This window comes from Hippichthys cyanospilos, chromosome 3, assembly GCF_059441005.1.
Source record: "Hippichthys cyanospilos isolate Australia breed blue-spotted pipefish chromosome 3, RoL_Hcya_1.0, whole genome shotgun sequence".
NCBI classification, from domain to species: Eukaryota; Metazoa; Chordata; class Actinopteri; order Syngnathiformes; family Syngnathidae; genus Hippichthys; species Hippichthys cyanospilos.
Window position 1 is genome coordinate 14490413 of NC_142371.1, and position 12088 is coordinate 14502500.

At 39.0% G+C, this 12088-nt stretch overlaps 1 protein-coding gene across 1 annotated transcript in view; it reads right to left on the reverse strand.

The window, feature by feature from the left end:
• Positions 1 to 12088, reverse strand: part of hint3 (histidine triad nucleotide binding protein 3) — a 31730-nt gene that overhangs the window by 14178 nt on the left and 5464 nt on the right. The window contains exons 3-4 of the mRNA XM_088410174.1: positions 10061 to 10130; positions 4214 to 4340 (exon numbers count right to left, since the gene is read on the reverse strand). Of these exons, the coding sequence (XP_088266300.1) occupies positions 4214 to 4340; positions 10061 to 10130 (197 nt within the window). The remainder of the gene's footprint in view (positions 1 to 4213; positions 4341 to 10060; positions 10131 to 12088) is intronic.

Here is a 12088-nt window from a genome sequence, read left to right on the forward strand (position 1 = left end):
TGTGGCCCTATGTCTGATAATGGAGCGGGCCAAATTTAAAGTTGATCGGGTCAATAGTTCAGGAGCTATTAGGAGGAAATTGGCACCTGCAAACGTCCAAAAACAGTCCAAAAATGCACATAAAAAACATTCATATCTCTGGTTCTGTACATCCTAGCACATGACGTTCCATAACTTTTTTGTAGTTCTTGAGGTCCTATATATGCCTAAAAAACGTTCATAGACCTCACAGACCTGTGCACGTTGGGGTATGAACAGGTCGGAGTATGAACAAGTAGGAGTATGAACGATGAACAATTAGTTGTAGATTACTTCAGTGCAGGACTCTTATCAAATATGTAAAATTTAGAGAAGGTGGGATAGTGTGGGTTGAGTTACTGAAGCTTTTACTGTTACAGTTGTGTGATTTTGCGCTGCTGAATAGGCCACGGCCATCATCAAACATCATACTATTTGTTTGAGAGCAATAGGCATGGCCAATGGCTTTTCTGACAACATTTAAGTGATATCACTTCAAGGAGTTCAGCAGAGTACATAAGAACGTTAAGGAATTGCTATATTTTTTGCTGCCACTAGGTGGCGCCCACACTACGATAAAAAATAGGCGTGTGTTTCACATTGGACTCCCATACCATATATTACATTTTGTAAATATCTGATCATCTAGGTCCAATTACAGCAAATTTTACCGTTTTGGAGAGACATCAGAATTTGAGTAGACATAGAAGCCACGCCTCTACCTTCATGTTCCAATGTCTCAAATCTTTTCTGACCATTTTTGAGTTAATTTAGTAAAACAGGCATTGCACAGTACATGAAATTGTAAAAAATGAGATTTTTATCCGCCACTAGGTGGCCCTGTAAATGATTTAGAAGTTTATCATTTAGCTGTATTAGGGCATGCAAAGTCCCTGCAAAGTTTCAGATGGTTTGAAGCTGTTACGGCTGAGTTATTAAGATTTTTGTCACTCTTGGCGAAGGAAATATTAAACATTATTTGAAGCTCCACCCCCATTTTATATGTCATGAGATCTTCACGATATTTGGACTATGTGTGCCCCTCAGTCGGATAATGAGCCATGCCAACGTTTAAGGTAATGAGGTGAATCGTTTAAGAGAAAAAGGCACTAGTTTGAGACTAGCTAATGTCTAAGTACGGGGAAAAATAGCTCATTAAAAAAAATCATAATTTTTATGTACATCCTAGCACATCACTACTATTGACTTTTTTTGTAGGTGTTACAGTCCTTCATGTGCCTAAAAACTTTCATAGCTGTAGGTCAAACCAAACAGGGTTGACTGTAATCTTTCGACTAATTACATTTTTGGCAGCCACTAGGTGGCGCTAGCTTTAAACTGGAATATACAGTATGTTTGTCGATGTCTTCAGGAATAGATTTACATCCAATGTGTGAAATTGTGAGAAGATCAGATCATCTGGGTCAAATTACAGCATTTTTTACTGGTCCGATAAAGCTTCGGAATGAAAATGGACAGAGGCCACGCCCATTATCGAAACTTCGTAAAATTTGGTGGAGGTCAGCAAGGCTGTCTAGAAGCTTGTCAGACTTAATTTCAGAGATATTACTTTAAAGGGCTCAGCTAAACACATAAAAACTGCTGTATAAAAAAATGCTATATTTTTGGCTGCCACTAGGTGGCGCTCGCACTAGGACAAAAAATACATTGATAGGTGTGTTCCGCATTGAAAACCCATTAAATATATGAAGTTTTGAAAAGATAAGACCATCTGGGTCCAAATGCAGCAACGTTGTTCGTTTTGGCGAGACATCAGACTGACATTTTTGTTTGCCACTAGGTGGCCTTATAAGCAATTGAAGAAATTCTTAAACACATGTGTTAAGGGCTTGAGTCTTCATGTGTCTGTGAAGTTTCAGATTTTTCGAAGCTTGTACAGTTGAATTATAAAGGTTTGTGTCACATGTGGCGAAGTAAACATCAAAGGCATAATATGAAGCCCTGCCCCCAACATAATTGATGGCGGATCTTCACAAAAATGTAAACAATTGTGCTTCCCAGTCAGATAAAACACCACAGCAAACTCAAAGTCGATTGGGTCAAGCGTTTAGGAGAATAATAATGTAATAATAATAATCTGGACAAAAACAAGAGGGCTCTCGCAGCGGTAGCTGCTCGGGCCCTAATAAAAATAATCTGGGGAAAAACAAGAGTGCTTTCGCAGCGGTAGCTGCTCAAGCCCCATTAATGATAATAATCTGGAGAAAAACAAGAGGGCTCTTGCAGCAGTAGACCCTAATAATAATTTGGAGAAAAACAATAGGGACCTCGCAGCGGTCGCTGCTCGGGCCCTAATAATAATAATAATAATAATAATCTGGACAGGAACAATAGGGACCTCGCAGCGGATAAAACACCACAGCAAACTCAAAGTCGATTGGGTCAAGCGTTTAGGAGAATAATAATGTAATAATAATAATCTGGACAAAAACAAGAGGGCTCTCGCAGCGGTAGCTGCTCGGGCCCTAATAAAAATAATCTGGGGAAAAACAAGAGTGCTTTCGCAGCGGTAGCTGCTCAAGCCCCATTAATTATAATAATCTGGAGAAAAACAAGAGGGCTCTTGCAGCAGTAGACCCTAATAATAATTTGGAGAAAAACAATAGGGACCTCGCAGCGGTCGCTGCTCGGGCCCTAATAATAATAATAATAATAATAATAATCTGGACAGGAACAATAGGGACCTCGCAGCAGTCGCTGCTTGGGCCCTAATAATAATAATAATAATAATAATAATAATTGATATACTGTAATTATTATAATTATGAATAATAATTATTATATCACAAGACAGTGATTACGCTTGGCTATGAGGACAGAGGGTAATCATATGGGTTAACGACATGCATCAACATAGCACTTCAACGCAGCAGGCCATTGGGAAAAAAGGAAGCCCACAACCGTTATTCTTTCTAGGGTGTTTTCTCCAAGGTAAATGTTTGTTGCATTGCAATGTCTTTGCTGGCATTGTCTTTTGTGTTTGGTGGTTGACTTTAAATACTTACGCGCTGCGTGAAGCAGAATTCCACTACTCCTCATCTTCACTTATTCCTTCTTATATTGTATTATGTTTTTTGCATGTTATTGAAATTTATAAATGAATTTTAAAATGAATAACTCAATAAACTTTACACACTGTACCTTTGAGGTGTTCAAATTGGAGAAAGACAAGCAAGAAACATGCTGAGTCTGCTCATCAAGGAAAAGTGTAACCAGAAGACTAAATAGAAGTTATTGACCACGTTTAAGCAAATAGGTAGCTCCACTCTTAAGTATATTCAAGGGATATCGTTGAAGCATTGTCTGTAAGTAACGTTAGACACACTATTGCATGTGCAATGTACACATAACATTATGAAGGTGCACAGTAAAAGGTAGTTAGTGTTTGTTGACCTTAAATTGTCATCCCTGGCTTGCTAATGATAATTGTGAATGGTATCTGTATAGCAAAGGCAAATTTTGTTGGTGTTTAATTATTCATGTGTAGAATATAAAAAATATATTTAGATCCATCCACTCACTCACATTCAACCTTATGGAATGATTTTAAAAAAATATATATAATGCGTTTGCAGGAGGTGGGAGGGGATCAGATAATTGGATAAAGGATAATTGATAACAGATTTTAAAAAGATTTGATAGTGATAGAATCAAACAAAGTAATTGGCATAGATTAGAAACCATAAAACTCTAACAAACTAATAAAGTCGCATATGAGAGCAAAATTAGAAAATTAGTATTAATAATATTGCAGTCAGACTGGAGATCGTATTTTAATTCAATCAAAATCAGCAATTTGTTTTCCCAGAAGAAACATTGACAGTTCGACTGAGGTTGATAAAAATTTGGGTCCTCAAAAAAAATGGATGGATTTAGATACTGTTACAAGCACATATGATGCCTTGGAGTGGCAGCTGATGTGATAAGACAGTGGACTCATTATGTGGAGAGGACACATCAGATGACAGATTACAATAATGTATTGTGTTATACTGGTAACAAATGAGGCATGCTAAATTTGAGATTTCAAATGACATGCATGACAAACTGAATATCATATTACTGTGAGTAATACAGTGGAGCCTCAAGTTACGAATTACGCTTTTTACATAGTTCTCAAGTCATGAAAACACACATAAAGAACATATCATACTTGTATTAGAGGATATCTTACTGTAATGAACCAGTATGAGTTTTGTCTGTAGAACAGGCGTGAAATGAAACTCATCTGATTGGCAGGTGCTAGAACATGAAGGTGTAGATGTGTGACTGAACAGAATGGGGGCCAGTGGAACCCAAACCTGCAGAGAAAGAAAGTCAATTTGAGAACCAGAAACACGCACTTAATGTGGTGTACTAAAAAATACAAATTAGGGCTGCACGATTATGGCCAAAATAATAATTATGATTATTTTGGTCAATATTGTGATCACGATTATTCATCACAATTACTCATCATGTTTGGTCAAACATGTCTATTTATTGTACTTTTTTTTTTTTTTTTTAAACAAGAGTATATACTGTATAAACAAGGCTTGATACGACACTTAAAAATAATATTAAAAGTAAACTAAATAATAATTATGGCAAAAACTTGCCGAGTTCAAACCATTGACAAAAAATGAAGCCTACTTCAAACCAAGCACATACTACAACAGACCTGTAAGAACGCCTACAACAGCCTTAAAGAATTTTTGCAAGAAAAGAAAACAGTACAAAAGTACCAGAATCACTCGAAGTGAGTATGGATTTAGTAGTCAAAATGTAATTTTTGGTCATTTCAAACCCAATTGATTCGAAGATTTTCCAAAATGGGTCTCAATTGACAGCAAAGTATGGTATACTAGGAGCTGAGAAAAGCAGAGGCTTTTGGCATGCAAACATGTGGTAGACATTGTCATCTAAAGGCTTTTAAGGTGGAATTGAAACCTGATATCTCCGGAGCGCACCAGTGAAACCAACTTCAGCGTTGTCATCACGTCCCAATCTTGACACGTAAAAGAGGACGTGTGGACACACATTTTGCAGTACTTTAGACTCAATGCGGCGTTCCCCTGCAGTCAGCCAATATTCTCAATGGAGTCTACTGCATACAAACAACACTAGTAGATTCAAACAATCGATATTCTTCCAAGCTTTTTTTTTTTTAATTAATTTATTTTTTTTAAATCAGACCTCTCACCTCGGTGTACTTGCTCGCTAGGAGTTGTTTAGATTATTCACTGGCAAAAATCAATGAGCAATACTTCATCCGACATGTTTTCTGGCCGGTGCTTCCTTGTGGTAAAAAAAATTCCAGGAGCTATGCGTTACAGAAAATCTGGCCAGCACAGAGACCGCGCGAAGTGGCATGGTTGCCGAAAAGACATCATTTTGACACGTGGAGCTGCGTCGAACACACAGAGCGTGTCAATCATAAACCAAGCTGTGGATGGTCTTGCAGGATATGCTCGCTTGTCATTTATTAAGCTTAATGATATCTTAATTTGCCTCCTGGTGGTAAGATGACTGAAAGTTGATTTGACAGGTAATTGTAGGCAGCTTCTTAAATGTTAATATCGCCGATTATCATCTTAATTAATTGTGTCAGCCAATATCATGATCGTGCAGCCCTACTACAAATAATAAAAATAACACACACACACGCACACACACACACACATACAGCTCAGTCACAGCGCTATACCGGCAACAAATAAATAACTTACGGATATAGATACATGAAAATATGAAGAAATTACAGATACAGTGATCCCTCACTTTTCGCGGTTAATTGGGACCAGGACACCCCCGCGCTAAGTAGTTGCGAGGGATCCCTGTATACGATTTATTCAATTTTGCTAGTTTTTACATTGAGGCCAAACACTTGGTGCATCCTATTCATGGTCAAGGCCAACAAGCAGGGAGTTACATTAATTTAACCTTGGTGAAATAAAGTAGTTAATAACACACTCCAAATCTGCCCATGTAAGGTAGATCTTAGTTTTAGCACTGAGGCCCAACTGGAAAAAAGTGAATTTGACCAAAGAGCTGATGTATTTGTCAAATTTGAAATCACTGTCCGGCAGCACACCAAGGTTTCTAACTGTTGCACAGGTTTTGGTACTCGGGGGACCCTGGCTGTTGGTTATGGAGGCTGTGGTAATGGTCTTACTGTCATCGAAGTTGAGGAAATTGGTCTCCATCCAGGCTTTGAGGTCACTCAAGCGTCAAGTAACTACTGCATTGAGCCCATTATGTCTTCTTTTATTGAATCAGAGTTTGAAATCGGTTATTTTTGGGACTGAAGTCACAGAGGTTGCTAAAAAAAAATACCAGGCAGCAAGACCCTGGTGTTGATGAGATTGTTCCCTAAGGCTCTGAATGTTGTCGGGCTGTTCTGTTTGACACGCCTTTGCATGATTGTGTGGACATTGAGGACAGTATTGGCAGAATGGGGTGGTGAGCCCCATTTTTAAGATGGGGGACTGGAGGGTGTGTTCTAACTACAGAGGACTCCTCAGCTTCCTGGCGAGGGTTATTCAGAGGTATTGGAGAGGAGGGTCTGTGGAGAAGTTTTATCTCTGATTCAGGAGGAGCATTGTTGTTTTGTAACAGTGGACCAACTCTACACCCGTCAGTAGGGTCCGTGAGGGTGCATGAGAGTTTGCACAACTCGTCCACATACTATGTTTTGTGGACTTGGAGAAGGCGATGAACAGTATACTGCAACCTCTGTGTGGGGTGATTTGGGAGTATGGGCTACCAAACCTCTTGAGCACGGGCTGTTCGGTCCCTGTACCATTGTTTGGTCAATAGTTAACAGTAAGTTGAATTTGTTTAAAGAAAGGGTTACCTCTCTTAAAAGGGTACCTTAATTCACTGATTCTGTTCTGTTCCGGTTTGGTGGCCTTAGTATTGCATTGCTGCTTTATATACATGTATGTATATATACATACTTGTATGTGTATATATATACATACATGTATGTATATATATATACATACATGTATGTATATATATATACATACATGTATGTATACATGTATGTATATATATACATACATGTATGTATATATATAAACATACAAGTATGTATATATATATATATATATATATATATATACACATACAAGTATGTATATATACATACATGTATGTATGTATGTGTATGTATATATATATATATATATATTATATATATATATATATATATATATATATATACACATATATATACAGTCGGCCCCCGGCTTACGAGCACCCTGATTTACGAACAATTCGCCTTACGAGCGTGGATCAGGGAGAATTTTGTCCTCCGCTTACGAACAAACCTCTCGCCTTACGAGCAATTCGACATGCCGGCCATTGAGTATATAGATATGTTCTCGTTTAATTGCGTCAGTAAAATCAACAGTAGCGACAGCATTAATCATCAGTAGATGCTTGGGGCAGTAACGTGAACGCTATTGCTCTTACAACGTCACACTGACTGTCTCACTCACGGTGTCTAAATATATTACCATTTAAGTGTAGTGTTTGTACAGCTAAAGGGAAAAACAGCTGACATGAAATTAAATGTGCCGATTGCAGGACAAAGAATTGTCATTGGTTTAAATGTGTGTTTTTTTTTTTAATTAATTGTCAATACATTCCAACCGTTTAAAAAAAAAGTGCGAATAATTATCAGTCAGTCACGGAGATGCGAATATGCTATTGGTCGATTAAGGTCACCCGGTCTCACTCACGGAGATGCTATTGGCCGGCGTCACACGTCAATCACAGAAATGCCGATATGCTATTGGCCGAACGCCTTTATCTAGCTTGATGGGACAGGATGGAAGTAAGGAGAGAAAATTAGTGAAAAACGGAATGTTGTGAAGACTTTGCAAACTTTATCTGTTAGACATAGCTTCTAAAATTACTAGCAGCGGTAAAGAAAGAAATAAGAGGATGATGTTTTAGTATCTGCGTGATTTGCACCCTGACTGAAAGAGTTACTGTAACACTGTAAGAGCAATAGCATTTCTATCGCCGTGTTCACTTTGAGGTAGGGCTCTGTCCCCCCTCTGCTTACACATTTTTTTTTTTTTTTTAAGCAAGATTGATTATATCATAGGAATTGCCATGAACATGCCAGTGTCCTATTTTTCCCTCAACTAATTGTACCATGCTGCTATGCTGATGTGTTTTTTATGTCTAGTTTACATGTATGTCTGTTTTTGAGACTGATGTGGTATAACGCACGTTGCCCAAGAAAACTTTCCCCCTGGGGACAGTAAAGTTAATCTTATCTCACCTTTGTTAGCCCCAGCACAAGCAGAGAGCTACACAATAAGCAACAGCTAAATGAAGAGCTACTTGTTGAAGCTTGTGGGCAAGCTTCTGCGGGGCCAGCCCATGATCGATTGTCGGCCTTGCAGTTTGGTCAGATAGCAACTCATAACTCCAGCATCTACTCCATGAAATAGGATTTGAAAGCGACACGCAGTTAGCAGCTTGCTAACTGCAGAGCATTGTTAATGCGGTTGTAGTAGCCACTGCCCTGGAGGTGGACAGTGGCGGAGGTTTACAACAAAGGAAAAGGAAAAAGGAAAGGCTGGCTTTCCTAAAGACATTTAGGGGTCTCTGGCGCCACCTACTGTATTGAGGTGTAGCACATAAGTCATCAAAGAATTTTTTGTTTGTCGACCTCTTGACCGATGCTCAAAACAATGGCATATAATTCATCAATACATTTTAAAAATGAAAATTAGAATTGGGAGTTTTATGCAACCAAAATGGTTAATTAATGCCCATACGTAAGCACAATACTCTACGACCAGCTGCAATAGATTATAAATAGCAAAGTGCCATTTTTATCATTCAACTGATTTTTTATGATCTGAAGGAAATCGCATATACCTAATGTGTTTTTTTTTTCAATGACGTATTTAAGATTTCACAAATTGACCAAAATGGTTAAGAATGGGCACAAGGGTTAAACTATTCAGCATTATGCGGCGTTCAGATGGAGCGCGAAGAACGTACGGTTTTGTAGTGTAGTCAATGGAGTTCGCGCGACGGGTGCAATGATGCGTCAAGCGACACGATGGACGCAATGGAGCGACACGCGGCGTGTAATTACGTGTGACGCGAGAAGTTAAAAAAATTGAACTTTTGTCGCGTCTCATCAGCCAATCAGCTTGGGGAACGTTCAACGTTTGAAGCAGGGGGCAGGAACGAATCATGGTGGCTGCTTTGTGGTCACCAGGAGCTATCCAACACGGCCAGCTGAGCTTTCAATACAAAACGGAGCCAAGCAAGAGCACTCACCTGGCTTGTAGAAAGGCAGAAGGGAGAACTTGGGACAACTGGTATGTGCAGCGTTTGCTTCCTTTTCTTAAAAGCTGTTGAATGAACCGTAGTTACTGTGCTAAGCTAACGTTGCAGTCAGTGCAGCACTGACAGTACAGTATTTAGCACGGTATTGGCCACTTGATTGCTACATTGAAACTTTTTTTTTTTGGCAGACGAGTATTGCCGTGAAAGCGAGGGACACGCAGTGTAAAAAAAGAATAATAACGGCGCTGTCGGAGAAATATTGGCTCTGCCATATCCCGGAAAGGTGAAGGTTCTCAGCAATGCTCTACTTTCCGGATCCACTGTACAGTGCACAGAAAGCTCACTCCCCTCCCCTCCCGTGATACTGTTGCATGAAAAGTGAACTTCATCTTGACCTCGCGACAAAACGCCTTGCGTAGAGCGTAAACGACATGCTCCATCTGAACGCAGCATTAGAAAAAATGAGCTTGGTGGGTTGTATTAATTTCATACATTTCCCAAGACAAATTTTACCCTGGGGACAGTAAAATTAATCTTATCTTTGTTAGCCCCATCACAAGCAGAGAGCTACACAACAAGCAACAGCTACACAAAGCGCGACTCGTTGTTCTTTAGTGTTGTCTCCGACTAGTGTTGTATTATTCTGAAATATTTTCTGAGTAAGGATTGGAGACTGCTTATATGTGGAAGGTAAAGTCCATTCTCAAAGGTAGCTTACCTGACATCACTCAGGTCAGTCACATTGTTCTTCTGCAGGATTTCCTTCCCAATGTCGACCATGCGTTTTACTGCATATGACAACAAACACAGATAACTTGCTAAATTGAACTATACAACACAACAGGTTGATAATGGGAGGTACATGGTAGCAGTTTTGTCAATCGTTGACTTAATTGGAAAAGCAACTTTCTCATTTTGTGGAGTTTTTATTGATTTATTTTGCAGGTTAATCTGAAAGACCTGAAGTTTGTTTTCATTCATCCATCAGTTCCCACTTTGACCTGGATGCATCCTAACCTGATGCCTTAGCTACCTCAACTGGTTCCTCTTTTTTTTTTTAATTCAAACTGGAAAGTGCTCAATTGAGAGTGTCCACATTTATGCGACCACATTAAAGAGGCAATGTCTAGATTTTGACCGTTTTTCATTACGGACAGCAGGAGGTGCGGCATTTACCTTTGCCCATAGCTATAACAGACATGGCAGCCTCTGGAGGAAAGCCACCCCCTATGTAATATAATTTAATGATAACGAGACCTGGGGGTATATTTAAAACATACTGTTGGTCGTTAAGAACACATTTATTTGCAAGTTTTCGACACTTATTTTCATTTAATTTATTCATTTCACACTTTCCGTGTGACACTTTCAGGCTTTCAGTGATTGGACCCCTCATGCACACGTACGCACGTACACAGATTATTTTTCAAAGCATTTAAACATCAATAAATTTGCTTCTGCAACTAAAACATACCAAAACTTAAGTAATAATAATTTCAAACTAGAGCTGCAAGCAGCTATAAAGGGCCCTCGCAGACCTGTGCACGTTGGGGTATGAACAGGTCGGGGTATGAACAAGGACTATGAACGATGAAAAATTAGTTGTAGATGACTTCAGTGCAGGACTCTTATCAAGTTTGTAAAATTTAGAGAAGGTGGGATTATGTGGATGAATTACTGCAGCTTTTATTGTTACAGTTGTGTGACTTTGCACTGTCGTATCGGCCACGCCCATTATCGAAACATCGTACTATTTGGTGGGGGGCATTAGGCGTGGCCAATGGCTTTTCAGACATTATTTAAGGGATATCACTTCAAGGGGCTCAGCAGAGTACAAAAAAAAGTTAAGGAATTGCTATATTTTTTGCTGCCACTAGGTGGCGCTTGTACTATGATAAAAAATAGGCTTGTAGGTGTGTTTCACATTGGACACCCATCCCATATATGAAGTTTTGCAAATATTAGATCATCTAGGTCCAATTAAAGCAACTTTTACCGTTTTGGCGAGACATCGGACTTTGAGTTGGCATAGACCCACAGAGGCCACACCCTCTATGGAAAAGTCATAAAAGTTGAGAAACTTCATTTTCCACTGTATCATAGTTTTTCTGACCACTTTTGAGTTCATTTAGTCAAACAGGCATTGCACAGCACATGAAAGTGTAAAAAATGAGATTTGTGTCCGCCACTAGGTGGCGCTGTAAATGATTTGGAAGTTTATCACATAGCTGTATTAGGGCATGACTTTTAAAGGCCCTGCAGAGTTTCACGTGGTTTGAAGCTGAAACAACTGAGTTAAAGGTTTTTGTCACTATTGGCGAAGGAAATATTCAAAATAATTTGAAGCTCCGCCCACATCTTACAAGTCATGGAATCTTCACAATTTTTGGCATATTTGTGCCGTTATATCTGCTCATAGTCCATGCCAACGTAGAAGTTAATCGGGTGAACCGTTTAAGAGAAAAAGGCACTAGATTTAGACCAGCTAATGTCCAAGAATGGGGCAAAATTGCAGATTAAAAAAGTTCATAACAATTTTTCTGTACATCCTAGCACATCACTCTTATTAACTTTTTTGTAAGTCTTACAGTCCGTCATTTGCCTAAAAAGTTTCATAGCTGTAGGTCAAACCAAACAGGATTGACTGTAATCTTTCGACTAATGATATTTTTTGCAGCCACTAGATGGCACTAGCTTTAAACTGGAATATAAGTTTGGTGATGTCTTAAGGAATGGATTTTTATCG